Raw genomic sequence first — 18,465 nt, 5'->3', positions numbered from 1 at the left:
TATCCGAAAATGGAAAGAGCATCACATCACCATAAACTGGCCAAGATCAGGTGCTCCACGTAAGATCCCTGCCTATTTTTAAGATATTTGACAAGTTAGGTGTGCGGTTTACAGAACAATAATCAACACCCATTAAACTTTCTTAGCCAAACAGAATACAGCATTCAACAGACCCGTTGTATAACTATATTATTTTGCATTTCTGTCATTAGAACCTTCTTAAATCTACACACTACACCTTTAAATTCAACTTTATTAGTTTACACAATATTTTTACACAATATTTTGACAATATTTTAGTTGAAGTAATAGCGGCAGCTTATCTAAGTTCAGTCAAGGTTACTATGATTCCATCTTTATGCTGCTCCAATGAGAAACTGTTTTACTAGTTTGCATTACTAAATGTTGTTATTTAATACTTCTCTCCAGTTTGAATTTGGTAGGGCCGAGATTCATATATGTTCTTTATTGAAGCAGAAGTTGTCATTTGGTTTCGTTTGGCTGCTCGGGGACACAACCTCTGTTTCGCTTAGAGGCATGGTTTCATTTTGCATGTTCTCATGAATTCCTTATTGCCTTATTATTTCATTTATTTTTCATTTTGGAACATTTCACCCCTCTGTTTTCCCATGAAGGTCTTTGTGGGAGTTTATAGACTGTAGTATCCAGTATACAGACTAAGGGATAACATATCATATTCCCTGTCAGCGGCTTCATTGTGTGATCAAATCTATTGTTGTTATGAGCTTTTTGTGTCATCTTATCCAAAAGAACCACAAACGGCCAGAAACTGTCAGAAATGTGGCCAAGAGCTGTGCACCAGAGATAAAGGTATAGCTCAAGATCACTCCTAAAAAACCTAAACCCAACACGATATAAAAAGAAAAAAAACATTACTTAAATGTTTTATTAAGTTTTTCATAAAATCTATGAATTGATGCTTTAGATAAATAAGATTAAGGAACTACAAGGAAAGGCAAAAGTTTCATTTTGTGTTCACTTGGAGAGTCTCACTTATATGACTCCCTTGAGATGAAGTATTGAATCAGACCATCTGATCTATTAATCAGACACAAAAGACACTTTTCTCACACAGTCCTGGGGCAAATGCAAGTCAGTGATCAAAATCTGGTCAAACCTCGACCTACGTCATGAATCAAAGCCTCCACGCAATGATACCATCCACTGTAGTTATGCCACAGATGCTATCTGCCGCCCCAGTGCCAAACTCTGACAGCCTTACTGAGAGAGAGGCTGAGACACAGATTGGGACCATCTGATAACTCCTCCAGTTCTCTGTATAAGAGCCAGCAGGTCAGATAATGCGTTCGACGCAGGAAACAATTTATCAGGCTGGCTGCGTTTGTGATCCAAGGCAGCAAAAGAGTTACAGTAGCTGATAACCAGCGGTACCTCTGTGATGCCCTATCAAAGCCTCGGGCAGAATATGAGGGGAATGAGGGAAATGATTGGCTGATAAATGTGTCCAATGAGCTTTGGTGTAATGTTAAGTGAGGCCTGTTAAGGTATAGCCATATCATGGGCAATGAATTGCATCAGCAGAATATAACTGCAGATTAGACTGACTTGATTTGACATCATAGGTTGAATTCACACACTGCTAAAAATGACTTTCTTACTTAGTATTTTTGTCTTGTTTTTGGTAAAAATATCTACAAATTCTTAAATTAAGATGCTTTTTCTTGATGAGCAAAACGACCCAAGAAAATAAGTCTAGTTTTTAGACCAAAAATGTCAAATTTAAGCAAAAAAATCTGCCAATGGGGTAAGCAAAAAAATATTTTCAAAATTCAAGAAAATTTCAAGAAAAATGTGCTTACCCCATTGGCAGATTTGTTTTTGCTTGTTTTATCCACAAATGCACTAAAATTTTATACATTTTGTCTAAAAACTAGTCTTATTTTCTTGGGTCGTTTTGCTTATCAAGAAAATGCATCTTAATTTAAGAATTTTTAGATATTTTTACTGGAAACAAGACAAAAATACAAAGAAATATTTTTCTTGAAAATCATTTTTTTGCAGTGCACATAGAAAGGCAACAACCCAGCACAGGACAGCACATTATATAGATGAACTAAGGAAGATAATGAGGGAAAATAGGGGCATGAACAAGATTCAGGCTCACATTGGGTTGTTTAATGCTTTATTTTGATTTCGAAGATATGAAAAAATAAATTTAGCCTGGTATATACACTCACCTAAAGGATTATTAGGAACACTATACTAATACTGTGTTTAACCCCCTTTTACCTTCAGAACTGCCTTAATCTACGTGGCATTGATTCAACAAGGTGCTGAAAGCATTCTTTAGAAATGTTGGCCCAATTGATGGAGATTTGTGGGATGCACATCCAGAGGACAAAGCTCCCGTTCCACCACATCCCAAAGATGCTTTATTGGGTTGAGATCTGGTGTGGTGGCCATTTTAGTACAGTGAACTCATTGTCATGTTCAAGAAACCAATTTGAAATGATTCTAGCTTTGTGACATGGTGCATTATCCTGCTGGAAGTAGCCATCAGAGGATGGGTACGTGGTGGTCATAAAGGGATAGACATGGTCAGAAACAATTCTCAAGTAGGCCGTGGCATTTAAACGATGCCCAATTGCCACCACCACCAGCCTGAGCAGTGGTAACAACGCATGATGGATCCATGTTCTCATTCTGTTTACGCCAAATTCCGACTCTTCCATCTGAATGTCTCAACAGAAATCGAGACTTATCAGACCAGGCAACATTTTTCCAGTTTTCAACTGTCCAATTTTGGTTAGCTGGTGCAAATTGTAGCCTCTTTTTCCTATTTGTAGTGGAGATGAGTGGTACCCGGTGGGGTTTTATGCTGTTGTTGCCCATCCGCCTCAAGGTTGTGCGTGTTGTGACTTCACAAATGCTTTGCTGCATACCTCGGTTGTAACGGTTATTTCAGTCAAAGTTGCTCTTCTATCAGCTTGAATCAGTCGGCTCATTCTCCTCTGACCTCTAGCATCAACAAGGCATTTTCACCCACAGGACTGCCCCATACTGGATGTTTTTCCCTTTTCACACTATTCTTTGTAAACCCTAGAAATGGTTGTGCGTGAAAATCCCAGTAACTGAGTAGATTGTGAAATATGAGTAGATCGTCTGGCACCAACAACCATGCCACGCTCAAAATTGCTTAAATCACGTGTCTTTCCCATTGTTACATTCAATTTGGAGTTCAGGAGATTGTCTTGACCAGGACCACACCCCTAAATCCATTGAAGCAACTGCCATGTGATGGGTTGATTAGATAATCGCATTAATGAGAAAATGAAAAGGTGTTCCTAATAATCCTTTAGGTGAGTGTAGAACTGCTTTCTGCATGCATGTGGTGCATGCATGTTTACATCTCAGTTCAGACTGAAGGTTGACTGACACACGAGAAACATCAGAGCAGCGAGAGCCTCTAATCAGACCAACAAACCGCTCATCATTTTGCACAGATCATCATTCAAGAGATCAAACCATGCGGTCTCTCCAATTTACAGTACCAGAGACTGGAGGAAACTGCTGGTGAGGGCCATGCCATAATCAGACCCAAACAAACATAACCCTGTAATGATAGAAGTAAATAATGAGTAAATCATTTATAAATAGTGACAAGTTAAAACAATAAAAAAACAAAGACAGTAATTCCAGTATGAATCTATCTTAAGTGCTCTTTTTACGCTTGTTGATGCCATGCACACAGCCAGCATGTATCGTTCAAGTTTTAATCTTTAAAAGTGTAACAAACACCTGCACATATCACATAACACCATCATTCAGATGAAGGGATGAAGACTGCCGTGGCATTTTCCAACACGCTCTTCAGCCCTTTAATGTAAGTCAGTATCCTATTAGGCCTTGATGTGGGCTGTAAGAGGTTTGAAGCCCTTCACCTGCAGCCATTGAAGACAACTTTCATCTGCTGCGGTTCATCATATGGCCTTTGTCTGAAGCCTGAGTGTGAAAGCTAAAAACAACCGCGTACATTGTGTGAATAGATTTGAACTCCAATAGTAAAGGAAATAGAGACAAAAAAAGTCAGTATATTGTATTTGAGCTTCAAAGCGCAACGAATTGTGGGCATGAGGAAAAATAATTGCACTTTAATTTTGATAAAAATTGATCATATTTATCATACTATCATATAACGTATTTGTTAAAAAATTAATTGTTCTATTCATTTAATGAGGAGACCAAATTGATGGTTCCTGTAGTGCATGGCTCCTAGCAATCCAAGGGCTCAAATCCCAGGAAATACACATTGCTTGGGATTAATGTAAATGCTATTTAGGAGCATTAGCAGATTAAATGTTTTACACATTATCATCATAAGTCATGTTGTGGATCATAAGATAAAGAAACAACAATATAAGCCAAACATATTACTAATGTATTACTAACCTGATAGTATTATATCTGATCTGCCTCACATTTTAATGCTTATGACATATTTTGATTAGAACGTTTTCACTGCACCTCTAACTGGATATTTAAGATGTTAAATGTCCCAGTTTGTACCCTCAATGACTCCTCGCATGTACAGACAGGTCAGGAGGTAATTCATCCGCCTTTAGAGGGGATTACTGAGTGCTTCAAGTTAAACGCTTGGGATAAATACACTTCAGTGATTCCACTCTCAGATCAAATGACAAGACAGCAACATGTTGCAAAATTTGTTTAAATGTGTATGTGTGTGTGTGTGTGTGTGTGTTGGGGGGGGGGTATTTGAGAAAATCATGGGCAGGCTAAAATGTAAATTTACTTAAATACTTAATAAAATAGTGGGAGTTGTTGAACCACCAAAGAGAACCGCGATAAACGCCATTTAAAAAAAAGGAAGAAATTGGTCAGTATTAAAAGGTAAATTCTTCGATATTATTAATCTGTGTTATTCTGTCATCATTTATTCCAAACCGCGACAAAGGCACCTGGTTCTATTAATTGACAGCGTTAAAATGCATTTTGTGATTTCCTTTAGCTAATTGAAAATCTTTGAAGTAAGTTTGGGGGACTTGAAGGGCACCCAATTCAGAGAATCACCCATGAACAAAGCAATGTGATTTATCTTTGGTCTCGTCGCAAATCACACTTACAGTATTTTAGGCCTTGTGCTTTTGTCTGGTGCTGTTATAGGCAAACAGGATAATCTTTGACGAATTTGTCATGCATGTCAAATTGCTTTCATGATGTTTCAAAAAAGATTTTTTAAAGCGTTTTTTGTTGTGATATCTGAGGTTGCTGCAGCAGCATGATAGGGTCAGGAATTAATGAAAATATAGCTTATCACATATCATATTGAAAATGCATTATATTAAATGAAGAAAATGTTTGAGAAGAGGAAATAAAGTGCCTAACAAGTGTTTATTTAGAAAAAAGTCATATATTGAGTATGGTATGTATAAGAATGTCTTTAATTTATCTATAAGTGAAATAATAGATTAAATTCAGTGTACACATTAATAAAATATAGCTATATGTACAGCTTTGCATTCATATCACCTGCTTGCGTGATTTCCTTAACTGTGACTTAATGTGTTAAACTACACTAAGTGTAATCATTATAACATTATAAATCATTATAAATCTAATCGGATCTACTTTTAAAATTTGAACGTGCAAAAGGACATATAAATGGCCCTTTATTATAAGACATATGCAAAATAATATTGGATTGAAACATCCATAATTTTAGTGTATGAATCATTTTAGTCGAGAAATGGCTGCCCACCCAAAAATCCTGACTTCCCCCCCAGTCCAGCAAGCCTAGTACCGGGCCTGAGCAGGACTAAAACATTTTACAGCTGATCGCTGTCAAAAAAGTTCAGCGATGACGTCCCAAGAATGACAGCAGGAATGACAGTGTACTTAATATGACAAAGTGTTTTGATTAATGCCATTAATTTTAATTTTTTTTAAATCTGTGTATACCACTAGTCAACTAAATGAAATAACATGGCAAAGATGAATGCACATTTCTATACTGATTCAATAGATTTATAGCATTTTGAAAAAAAAAAAACTTGTCATGGATTTATTACATTTTGCGAAAAAAATAATCAGTTTTTATAATAAATCTCTGAAAATCAAATTATGGATTTGAATTTTTAATGTTATTATAACTTAAAGATGCTATGTGAAAGTTTGTAACAGAAAATAAGATATTTTCTATATATTCTATATATTTGGTATAGAAAACACATTTTTACCGAAATTAGTCAAAATGGATTTATTGGGTTATGGAACCAAACTCTTCAAAAATATAATCGAGTAATGCCAATAAACAAGCAGTTAACTTTGGTATAAATGAAACAACGCAGGTGCAAATCAAAATGTAAAAGTAAATATTTGCAAAATCTTAAGCAAAATCAATTGATTTTAGTGTGATGTTTCCACAGCCTTTTAGAGATTATGGGATAGTTGTATTAATTCTGACCAACACAAAGTAACCAAATCAGAAGACCCATCAACAAATTATTTTTTTCCTACTATGGAAGTCTATGCATAGGACCCCTGATCGGTTTGGTTACAAAATTCCCTTACAATATCTTTGTGTTCATCAATTTTCATTTTTGGGTGAACTATAAAAGGAATAAAGACCACTTTATGTAGATCTTTTTTTATAGTATGTAATAGCTAAAAAAAAAAACACAGCCTGAAAACAAGGTTTAGTGAAGACAACCTAGTCTGTATAACCAAAGAGGCTTGTGACAGTGTCACATCACCTACAACAAAGTTTATATCTGATTGATTCAGATTTATGCTTTGCAAATAATGCAATGACAGTATTTTTAGGACTATGACTATTTAAGTACAGTTTCCCAGACAGGATTTATCCTAGTCCCAGACTAAAATGCATGTTTGAGCTGCCTTAATTTTAAATCATCTTGCACTGACATATCTTAAAATATATCAGTGCTATTGTTTTATCTCAAGACCCACACCAGTATTGTTTTTTTTAATAAGGTATGTTGTCATAACTACTTAAATGTCCTTATATAACTAAGGCCTATAGTCCTGGATTAATCTAAACCCTGTCTGGGAAACCGCCTGAGTTTTATACACACAAAGCTGTATTTCACATGCCTTCCAACATGTAAAACCACTGCAATACAGCTGCTCCATCTAGTGGCACAATTTACCATTTAAATAACACCATGCACAACAAAGGTCAGACCGAGTATCAAACTATATTTATTATATACAGTAGTAAAGGGCAAACAATGTACAAATCAGAGAGATTGTGAGGAGAAAGGATAGTCTGTTCTCCTTAAAAAACCTTTCCCTCAATCCTAACAGAAGATCTACACACTGGTTTGGCATGCGTTTACTGTGGAACTGCATTAAGATTGCACCAAAAGTGTTTTAATACAAGATTGAAAATGAGATTACAATGTTTTGGCAAAATAGCAGTTGATAAAAATGAGGGGAACACTTACATTTCTATATACGTTCTGAGATTTTACTTCAAATTGTTTAACAAAAGACTTAAGATAGCTTCTGAGATTTTGTACTTAAAAATAACATCTACAGGACAAGATCCACAATCTAGCTTCATCAGACCTGAGGTGCATGACTAACACAATGCTAAGACCTGGAAATGTCTATTAAAAAGATGTGCTTTACTGCAATTGATCGATGAAAACTTGCAGAACCATACTCAAATCATTCCACCTAGTATAAAAAAGTAGATGGAGGCGCGCACATACATACATAATACAAAAAATCGTGTATAACAGGCATACAATAAACAAAGGAAAAAATACCAATTGACATTTCCACTTCAGTTCAGGGAAAAACACTGGAAATAGAAATAAGGTCACTGATGTTTTACAGAGGAAAAGAAAATCAATTAACTTAAATAGATTATACTTCCAAAACCTTTTAAGTTTCATCCCTAAACTTCAATAGAAATGACATGAAGAGCACAAGCTTTATGCACATGACCACAATCTTTAACAGATTCCTCCTGTCTGCTGTTGGAATACATCAATCGTGTCTTCATCTTCCATTTCCAGCTAAAAAAAATAATAAGGAAATGTCATAATTAGAGACTTTACTATAATAAAGCTTTTTGGGACAAACCAAATGAGTATTTTAAATGTTGGGATAAATGTTAGACATGGTCTTACTCACTCACTATTAAATACATCAAGGTTATATTTTCAAAGCATGTTCTTTACATTATGCAAGATGATTTTATGTAGACAAATCACAAGGACAAACCTGTGAAGGTGTATCGGTCTCATTGATTGGCTGGCCATCAAACCTGAATCTTATTTGCCGAATAGACAAACCCTAAAGAGAGAGAGAACGGGTGGGGGGTACAATTTAATCTAAGTTTTTGATATAAACATTAATGAGCACTGTCCAATCTCAGTGTGTACTGTTACCTGTCTTTCACAGTAGGCTTTCATCAGTTTGCTGAGGGGTGTGTGCCTCTTGATTTTAAACTGGACCACAGAGCCATCTTGCCCGGCCACTTTCAAGTTAATATGATCATTTTCAGTCTTCACACCTTCCTGAAATGAAATGCACAGATTGTTTGTTGTTAAAGCAGGTCGTTTAAAAATATCGACGAACATTCATTTCTTATGCATGCAGTAGAAAAGAAAGCACATCAGGTGTGTAAACTGGTCATACTTCCCCATCAGATGCATATTATGTGTACATATATTACATTATTTTATCCAAAATGACTTAAAGAGTGCAGGGATGCCATACATTTGATCAATATGCCCGTTCCTTGGGATCGAACCCAAAGCATTTGCACTGCTAATGTAATTGAGCTAACGTTACAGGAGGCATGTGAACGATTTCGGCCACCGCATTTTAGATTATTACAACACGTTGTACAAAATAATATCTCAAACAACTAGATTAGAGTCAGTGCTATGTATTATTCAGACGTTAACTACGACAAAATCAGACGATGAAACGCATTTTGCATTTGGCGCAAAGTTGAAGCAACTATCCGCAAACAAAGAAAGCAAATAAATGCGTCCTGCAGATACAAAAAGAAGCAAAATGGTGCTTTCTACATAACTAACAACGACCGATGCAATTATTTTCTACCCATCTAGATGGCCGAGTTAAATGCACATGGCGACATGCGGTAAATGCGCAAACCCGCTTTGTTTCTCCCGGCCATATATGAAGTCCAGCATACAACCTGCATTTACGTATATCATCATACCACCCTATTCCCTGTGCTGTTTGGTGTAAGTATGTACCTTTGGCTTCTCGTCTGACATTTCTGTTAAAATATAAGATCCTCCCGGTAATATAGAAACAAATACAACACTTGTGCGTGTCTGCTGCGCTACAATCCGCTTCTGTTCTCCCGTCACCCCGCGCTCACCAAAAACACGCAAACCAGATTCGTCTATTTGATTGGCCCGGGTAAAACCACGTGATTCCTCCGAGAAAAGAAAGCGCAAAGAGGATCGTCTATGTGATTGGACAGTGTGAAACCACGTGATTAACCAGGCGTGTTCGACATCGTGAGGCGCTGCGCAGACGGAACGGCTGATGACACTAAAGTACCGCGAGAGTGATTCGAACGCACAGCTCTCGCTGTACGTTGATGTCACACGTCGATCGATCTGCGCAGAATGTTACACTCTGTAAGGAGAAGAGCACATAGCCCTTAAACGTCTCTGAAAACATCTTAATCTTATAATTGATTGATTAAAAACTACATTTATGATTATTTATGTCACTCGTCTGCATATGTTTGGTCTCAAGTATATCAGTCATTACTCATAATCATTAGGGTCTCTGGGGTCCCAAACATAGACAGAACATTGGGGCTAACGTTATATGTTACTAACAGTTATGGTATTCATGAAATATTAATGCTTATATTAAATTAAAATAATATTTCATTTTACATATTGTGGTAGTAGTACAAGCTATGTGTGTCTTTAATAATCTGTGATGGACTATGTATGCAAAAGAATGCATATAACGTATTTGTTTAATTAAAGTTGTAAAACTTAATAGGGCGGTTTCCCAGACAGGGATAAGACTAGTCCTAGACTAAAATAAATGTAAGAGCTGTCCAAACTGAAAACAACTTGCACTGACATATCTTAAAATACATTAGTACCTTTTGATTTGCCTGAAAATGCATAAGTAATGTTTTTAGTAAGGCAGGCTATGTTTGTTAAAACCAGTTATACTTAAACTGGGGCCTAGTCCTTGCTTAAAATAATCCCTGTCCGAGAAACCACTCCTACAAGAATTTTAGGTTTAAATATTAGTATATCGTAGACAAAAATAAGTGGAAAGAAAATGTTGATTTACAAAGCTGATGGGCTTTCTTATTTGTTGGACAGTAGATCAATTATTTCATAATTGTACATCATAGAAATGAACAAGAATTACTTTTCATTTTTTGTTTATTGCAGTTAATTTGATTCAATTTAAGTCCTATTGCATTAACATTGAAAATCTTTGGTCACAAAAAGCTAGTGATAAAAATCCTGACAAACTTACATTATTAAACAAAAAGATAAATGATTGTCAATTTTGTGTGTATACAATCTTCCAAATTTTATTTTAGATATATAAAACCAGTCTATTACACAGCAGAGTATTTTGCAGGTCCTATCATGTCAAATTAAAAGATGCACATCTAAAACATTTGCTGAGAAAAAAAGTTACAGAAATGCATTTCATCATATATTGTTAGCCAACTCAGCAAAAACAGGTTGGATCAAAGTACACTATAGTTTCAATGTGACCCTTATGCCTTCAATATGGTTTGGTTAATTCATGTTAACACTTACATACATTTGCAAAAAGTCACCACTGCGCTACACATTTACAAGGCTTCACAATGTATCAATCTAAAATTCAAGTCGATGCATGTTTTGCGTTTGCCTGACAAGTAATTGCTTTGGAAAGCAGTACAATCAGTAAGTTTTTTAAAGGCAGAGAGAAAAGGAGTGCTGGGAATGAAAGGTAATCTGTTGATTTATACAGCAGGAGTGATGCAACTCAACAATAAGGCATCAGCACAGTTGCTTAGCTGTTTTCGAATCGGGAGTATTGATTATCCTTTGTCAGGCCTAAAACAAAGCGAAAAGTCAAATATTTATAATAAACATATGTTTTAAAACTATAAAGATTTGAAGGAAAGAATAATGGTAAAAAGATAATAAACAAGTATACTCTTCATTCGTGTTGAAGAGAAAATCCTACCATATTTCAATCGAATTTCATCATGCCTCTGCTTCATCTCAACTTTTCTGTAATCAAATTAAGAAAAAGATCAGAGAAAATATTTTTTTTGTCGAGTTAAAAAGCAATTTACTTTCTTTAACTTTATCAACTGAGGACCTGTCCCAATGGCGCACTTCATGTGGACTTTCGGTATCGTGGCCTTAAATTGCGCATGCTCGCTTAGTCTTTGAGTCCGTATGGTGTCCCATCTGTCATTTTTACGCTCCGAAGTGTGCTCATCAACTCCCATTTGCACCCTTAATGTGGTCTTCGGCGAAGCCCGCACTGCTGCAGGCTTCACCCACTTTACCAACCCAGAAGTCCTTGCGAAAGAGCAATCAGACGACTTATGGGACAAGTTCCCACTGATGGGCAACTTCTTTTCCCATTTCCAGCGTGACGCTCAAGTCTGCCCCAAAATATAACTCAAGTGCACCTCGTGGACTCGCATCAAGGGTCCCTAAAGACTGCACTACATGATGTCATCGAAGTCCACAAGTCCAGAGTGTGCCATTTGGGACAGGGCCTGAATGGGTCATATTGAGGACTTGCTAATAAAAGCAGCTTGCAAGAAAAACATTTTACCTCTCCTCGTGGCGTAGTTTTCTCAGATTAGCTTGCCTTTCCATGTGCTCATCATTCCCCCTCGACCTTTCCAAATAATAGGAGAACATTCTGTTATTCATCTCTTTTAGCTCCTTAATGTGCTTTATTAATAGTAACTAATGCACAAGATGCACACCAGTAATGTTTTTTGTAAGTTATGTTTGTAAAAACGACTCAAATGTCCTAATATAACTAAGGCCTAGTCCTGGATTAATCTAAACCATGTCCGGGAAAATGACCCACAGTCAAACAATCAGCTTACCCGATGTTTTCACATTTGCAGCACCGGTAGCAACAGACTAATATGGCAATGATGATCACCACCGCAATCACAGAAATGGTAATGATGAGAGCCTGGAAATTCACTGTGGTTCAAACAACATGGATTGGATGAGATCTTAAAACATGAAATAAATGCAGCAAGGTTTTAACTGGTCTTTAGTTTCTTTTTAAATATTGTTAACCTGAGTTAAATAAAAAGTTAAATTACAATCAGGCATGTACTGAAGTAACCAACCAGTACTGTGAACCTCAAATGTAACATAAAGCTGTTTTATCTATTCAGACAATAGATGGCTAAATGTTTTTGATGCATGTTATTGTCAGTCTTACCCCAGCACATCCCCCATCGTGCATCTGAAAGGGGACACACACTGTGAGGGGGGAGAATGTTCCTTACTGGATAGTCTATGCATTTCTGACTTGAGATGCACCACAAACACTGAAGAAGACATACATAACACACACAGCACCATTACACACACATATATTTCTCTACTTGATAACATTAATGTGCATAAGCATAACACAGAATAATAAGATTGGAAGAACGTTGACCACATTTCATTACATATCTGTGAAAATACAATCTTACCGAAACAATCTTCAGACATTCATCACAGCTTGTGTTGGATTTTACAGTGCAGTCTGTGAAAAGAATGTGGTTTTAGAAAAATATAATGGGCAGCATATGGATAATACTACAGAATGAAAATAATAAACATGTTTGAGTTTCACTTTGTTCACTCAGTTGTTGTTTAACTGACACATTCTTACTCATTTATATTGGTTATGATTGTGTTCAAAGTCTAATGTCAAAGATACAACTGATTTTAACTACATGTTATTTCTATTATGGATTAGGGCTTCTTCGTTTACAAAAGTTATGAGTTTAAAACTCTTAAAATCTATCATGAAATGTATTTAAATTCATAAAATCTATTGACTCATCAACCTTATAAAGCCGCTTAGAAGCAAAAAAACATCTTCATGTTAGTTTTATGAAATGTATGACGAAGTAACTTACTTAGCATAATACAAGTCTGTAATGTCCTGCAGCATCATATGATTTGAACAAAGCACTCACGAGTCTATCATGCCTTAACATTAAATAACCACATAAAGTTGAATTCAAACTAACAGTTAGCTAGTAAAGTACAAAGTTAACATGGAGATGAGAGGGTTAACTCTCAAAATCATCTAAAAAAACAAAACGTAACATTTTCTGTTTGAAGCGATCTGCCCGTGTTATATCCTATATATCAGCTGACCGAAGCTGAAATGAAGTTGCCACCAAGAAGTTTAAGTTATTATGAAACATTTTCACACATACACACAAAAAACGATTTGCTGAAACGTTGCAGGCAAACATGCTTACTTCAAAAAACGGCCAGAACGTCATGAGTTACCTAGGCAGACAGTATTTTGTCGTCATCGTAGGAAAGTGTTACCACAAAACTGCTGTCTAACAAGGGAACTTCCTAAGAATTAACACCAACCCATTGTTTTACTCTGCTGTTAAACGCTTATAAACACACACAAATATGGCCAAAACGAAATAAAACAACAAAAACATTCACTTACTTGTTACTGGGCTTGACGTCTGACCTAAAGCTAGAACAAAAATGACAGAAAAGATTAAAAAAGACACGAGAAAACAGCGTGTTTGGATCATATCGTCAGAGCAGCGGATCAGGGTTGTTATCAGTGGGGCTGGTCATGTGTTGTCGCGTGTTCAGGCGGTGCTGGGCAAAGCGAACCATTTATGACATCACAGTACCGCGAGAGTGATTGTAAAGCTTGGCTTTCGAAACGCTCTCGCGGTATATGATCTCATACGCCGATCATTCTGCACGCGCCGCATGAAGTCGAACAAACTTAAAAGCGAAAGACCCTCCCAGTTTGAAAATCCTTTATGCTTTATGATTAAGCAGGATTTGAGGGGTTGATATGAATGTTGTTTCTTGAAAATAACACTGTGCATTAAAAAAGTTAAACAAGCAGAAAAGTACATTTCGCCTAAATATAAGTATTACTTAATGATACACTTAAAAAAGTAAAACAATGTTTAAAAATGAAACGATTCATATATTGACATATATTTTATAAATATTTTAATAAACTTAGTTAATCAATTAAACAATACTGTTGAAGTCAACATCAAATTAAACTTGCAATTAAAATACATTTGTTTGCAAAATGTTTTGGTAAAAATGCCAATAATAAAGACGTGAAGTTTGTCTATGCCATTTTAAACCAAAATGAAATATCTTACTCTTGCCCTGAAATGATTTTCCTATTTTTCCCTGATCTTATAAATCCCTTAATTTTCAACCCCACCCATTTCAGTTCTATTATGATGCATTAATTTAATTAATTTCCTACTTGTAATAAATAGAGCTATTATTTTTATTTATTATTGTGTGGTCTAAACATGCCTGTTGTTTATTAGGTTTTTTAAATAATCGATTTTCTTGTACCTTTCTAACTCATAACTGAGTGATAGTTTAACTAGTTACTGTTGATATGAGCTGCCTTACTTGCTGCACCATTTCAGAGAATCAGGCATTGATTTCTTTATCTTATTCTTGATGCTTTAGCAAATCCTTATATCAGACTCATTTGCTTTCTTCATTGCTGCATGGTCTATATTTGAGTATAGCTGTTGACTTTAGAGTTTACTACCCGAACAATGAGTGCTTTTGTTCGTCAACCTGCTTGAATGATAATCTGATTAAAAGAAAAGACTTGCATTGTGTAGACTTGTCTTGCACTAGACTTGAGCATGTCAGAGCGGCTCTTCAGGACCCTGCTACTTATCCTGAGTGCTGCAGTTTCTAAAAGCTTAAGAAAGTTTTTCAGTTTTAGAGTCACATTGCCTGGATAAAGTGTTGCATGTTGTGGCTTTGCCGACTACAAAATCGAGGCACTACAGTTGCAGAGCACAGACATCTGTTTCTCCATTCTGCAGGATGATGCAAGCCTGGATATTGAATAAACCAAGCTTGTAAAAGATTCATGGACTGAAAATCACAGTACTGCACTTTGTCATGAGTAGGTGCAATAATAAAGCTGTGGGTTGGGTCAAGGTTTCCTGGGGTTAAACCTGGTTGTGGTTGATCATGTGTCGTCTTGTATATAAATATATTTGAAAACCCAGCTTAAGTCATTTTTGTGATTTACCGTTTCTACAAAAATATAATGTAGAGAATATCTAATGAGAATATAACCTTGATATCTTTAATATTGATTGAGGTCTGAGGACAACCTAGCATTTGTTTAGGGTGCTCAAATATGAATCAGCAAAAAATTGCACTGGAAAGTAATTCACACCACTTTGGAATTGAAATAATTTATTAAAGCATTTTGTAAATCCAGTTACAAAAAAAAAACTTTTGTGATTTTCAACCTCTACAAGCTGAAATATTTTGTCTCTAATCTAATATATCTGATGAGGGTGAACTCTGGCATTGAGCTGACCAGCAGCTGACCACATTCAATAATGGAGCAAAAGTGATGTCTTGGTCCATAAAATGATACCTCTGATACCACAGTGACATTCTCCACTCATATATTATAACTGTCCATTACATCATTGAGTCCGTACACAACGTGCCATCAACATCCACACAGAAACACTAACACTGAATAAATACCCAGCCCACCCATAATTATTTATCATCCTTCAGTAACAATATCGCAGGCTTCCTTAAAAAAATAACACACACACATTCTTAACCACACACACTTCTCCTTTAAAAAGTTTGACTTGTGAACTAAAATGATCTATTAATTGTTTGACAAAAGAAATTGACAACTGACCTTTCTACTTAAAGGGATAGTTCACTTAAAAATGCAAATTCTGTTATCATTTAAAAGATTTTTTAATGTGTGATGGTAAGCACACAGTTAAAGGGACCAATTGACTTCCATAGTATTTGTTGTTCCTATACTATGGAAGTCAATGGGTGGCATGTGTGGTTACCATCATTTATCAAAATATCTTCTTTTGTGTTCAACAGAAATGTCACAGCTTCTCACCAGTATTACAGTTACTGTCCATAGTTACTAGTTCCTATCAGATAAGTTTTATCTCTTGTTGCTATGACAACCATAACACTGACTGCACTTAAATTCTGGGATATTGCTTATCTTTTCTGTCTTTTATACTGTACCTGAGCTCAACCCAGAACTTCTTATGCATAATATATGAATGAATGTAGGATGAAAACGGCAAGACATTAAGGCATTGACATTCTGAGAAACTTTCCTCATTCTCTTAACCCGAGGAACCTGAGTGAAGATTCTGGAACAAATTTCTGCACGATTAACACAGAAAGACACAGAAATGACACAAGTCTACACAGGCAGGCTAGCCCTTATAGGAAGTAAGGCAAGGTTTTAACATTACTGTTGACAATGACTTCAGAGTATTTGACATAAAACACTTTCAACAAACACTTTAAGACCCTGTATTGATCTTTTTACTTTAAAGTGTGTTTCATTATGTCTCGTAATTGATCAACAAAACCAGAAAGGAACATGTTTAAAGCATTCAGGAGCGCAGAGTTTTCGTCTTCATTGTGGACATACAAATTACCTGACGCTGCACCTGGTTAGGACACAGTGTGCACAGGATAGTTGTCTACACATAAGCATATTGTTTGTAAGGGTGAACAAACAAATTTTTCCCCGTACTGGGTCCTGTAATCTCTATGTACTTCTCATATATTCTTCAAACCAGATTCACGCTGCTCCTATTTTTCCATCAGGTAAGTCTTGTCTCAGATGTGATCACCTGATCCAGTTGCTGCCAAAACTGGCCACTGATCTGACGCTGCATCGTTTCTTCACAATCATGTTGATGTATGCTTTCATGATTTTGGCGATCTCCCCGACCTGAAACAAGCCATTCACAGTTTATTCACAATGTCTTATACTCTGCAAGCCAAACCAAATTATGCTAGATTAGAAATGTAATAGTTTTGTATGTTTATATAAGTATAAACACATATCATGTGTTTCATATTTGTATAATGAAGATCTTATATTTTAAATATTAACCATATTCCTTTATTTATGCAACTGTAATCGCCAAGAATGGGTTTAAATTGGCACAGTTTACATATACCACCTCTAAGCAGGATTAAAGGGATACTCGAGCCAAATATCAAAATCACCCTCAAGCAGTCCGACATACAGATGTCCATCATCCTTCAGATTAAAGGCGGAGTCCACGATGTTTGAAAGCCAATGTTGATATTTGAAATCACCCAAACAAACACGCCCCTACCCCAATAGAATCTGGACCTTCTGTTGATACACCCGCCCCACACATACGCAACCCGGCATTTGATTTGATTTGATTGGCTATAAGTGTGTTTTGGTAGTCGGCCCGTCTCCTTTTCCAACGCGTTTTTCAAACATCGTGGACTCCGCCTTTAACACATTTGGAGTTATTTTAGTACATGTCCTTGCTTTTCCACGCTTTATAACAATAGAAAACTGAGAACTTCTGACTTTAAACCCCACAAAAGTGCATTCATCCTTCACAGAGGTAATCCACATGGCTCCAATTGGTGAACAAGTCTTCTGCAGGTTATCGATGCATTTTTGTAAGAAAAATATCCATATTTCAAACTTGATAAACTATAATAACTAGCTTCCGGTAAAACGGCAACGAACGCTTACTATGCTAAAACTCTCGTGCGTGTCCAAGATGGCGCCGTTACCGGAAGCTAGATACTATAGTTTATAAAGTTTGAAATATTGATATTTTTCTTACAAAATTGCATCGATACTCCGCAAAAGACCTTCATTAACCCATTGGAGCCATGTGGATTACTTCTGTGAAGGATGAATGCACTTTTTTGGGGTTTAAAGTCAAAAGTTGTTGCCTGATCCCCGTTTTATATCGCTATGGTCCCTTACGCACTGCATATTAATTCGGTTGTCTCTTCACCTTTTAATGCTTAATCATGTTCTGTACACACAGACCGTTCAGTAATTTAAGAGACTGACAACCGCATTCTACAACCGAATTAATTCGTGCCTTTACAGAAGCTCTGCATAGTGTGTTCATAACCTACCTAAACAACTAGTAGTTAATAAAATGTTTAAACGTGCATCATGGACATGACAGATCTCTCTTATGACAAAAAAAATAAATCCCTAGAAGGGGAAAACGTTTTCTGAATGCACGGTGCAGAAAATGACGCACGAGCATTTGCTGACTAGTCTTGCACGAAAAAAAACAGCGAACAAGAAAAATCCAATAGTAAACAGAAATAAATCAGAATGCTTTACCTCAAAGATCAAAATATT

At 36.2% G+C, this 18,465-nt stretch overlaps 3 protein-coding genes across 3 annotated transcripts in view; all 3 read right to left on the bottom strand.

Annotated features, from left to right (window-relative positions):
- Window positions 1-7,198: 7,198 nt before the first annotated feature.
- Window positions 7,199-9,419, bottom strand: sumo3b (small ubiquitin like modifier 3b). The gene is made up of 4 exons (XM_055215739.2): window positions 9,261-9,419; window positions 8,421-8,549; window positions 8,254-8,325; window positions 7,199-8,045 (listed from the first exon to the last, which is right to left on the bottom strand). The coding sequence occupies exons 1-4, from the start codon at window positions 9,279-9,281 to the stop codon at window positions 7,983-7,985; spliced, it is 285 nt and encodes a 94-aa protein (XP_055071714.1). The 5' UTR covers window positions 9,282-9,419; the 3' UTR covers window positions 7,199-7,982.
- A 1,139-nt stretch (window positions 9,420-10,558) lies between these two features.
- Window positions 10,559-13,892, bottom strand: pttg1ipb (PTTG1 interacting protein b). Its single transcript, XM_055215738.2, has 7 exons — window positions 13,726-13,892; window positions 12,737-12,789; window positions 12,475-12,583; window positions 12,125-12,227; window positions 11,842-11,907; window positions 11,236-11,282; window positions 10,559-11,102 (listed from the first exon to the last, which is right to left on the bottom strand). The coding sequence occupies exons 1-7, from the start codon at window positions 13,814-13,816 to the stop codon at window positions 11,059-11,061; spliced, it is 513 nt and encodes a 170-aa protein (XP_055071713.2). The 5' UTR covers window positions 13,817-13,892; the 3' UTR covers window positions 10,559-11,058.
- A 1,585-nt stretch (window positions 13,893-15,477) lies between these two features.
- The window catches only part of myo10l3 (myosin X, like 3), a 92,636-nt gene continuing 89,648 nt past the window's right edge, over window positions 15,478-18,465 (bottom strand). The window contains exon 40 of the mRNA XM_073855048.1: window positions 15,478-17,040. Within this exon, the coding sequence (XP_073711149.1) occupies window positions 16,936-17,040 (105 nt within the window). The 3' untranslated portion in view covers window positions 15,478-16,935. The remainder of the gene's footprint in view (window positions 17,041-18,465) is intronic.

The sequence above is a fragment of the Misgurnus anguillicaudatus genome, chromosome 17 (genome assembly GCF_027580225.2).
Source record: "Misgurnus anguillicaudatus chromosome 17, ASM2758022v2, whole genome shotgun sequence".
NCBI lineage: Eukaryota > Metazoa > Chordata > Actinopteri > Cypriniformes > Cobitidae > Misgurnus > Misgurnus anguillicaudatus.
Note: the sequence above shows the minus strand (reverse complement) of the source record. Positions and strands in the feature narration are given on the sequence as shown.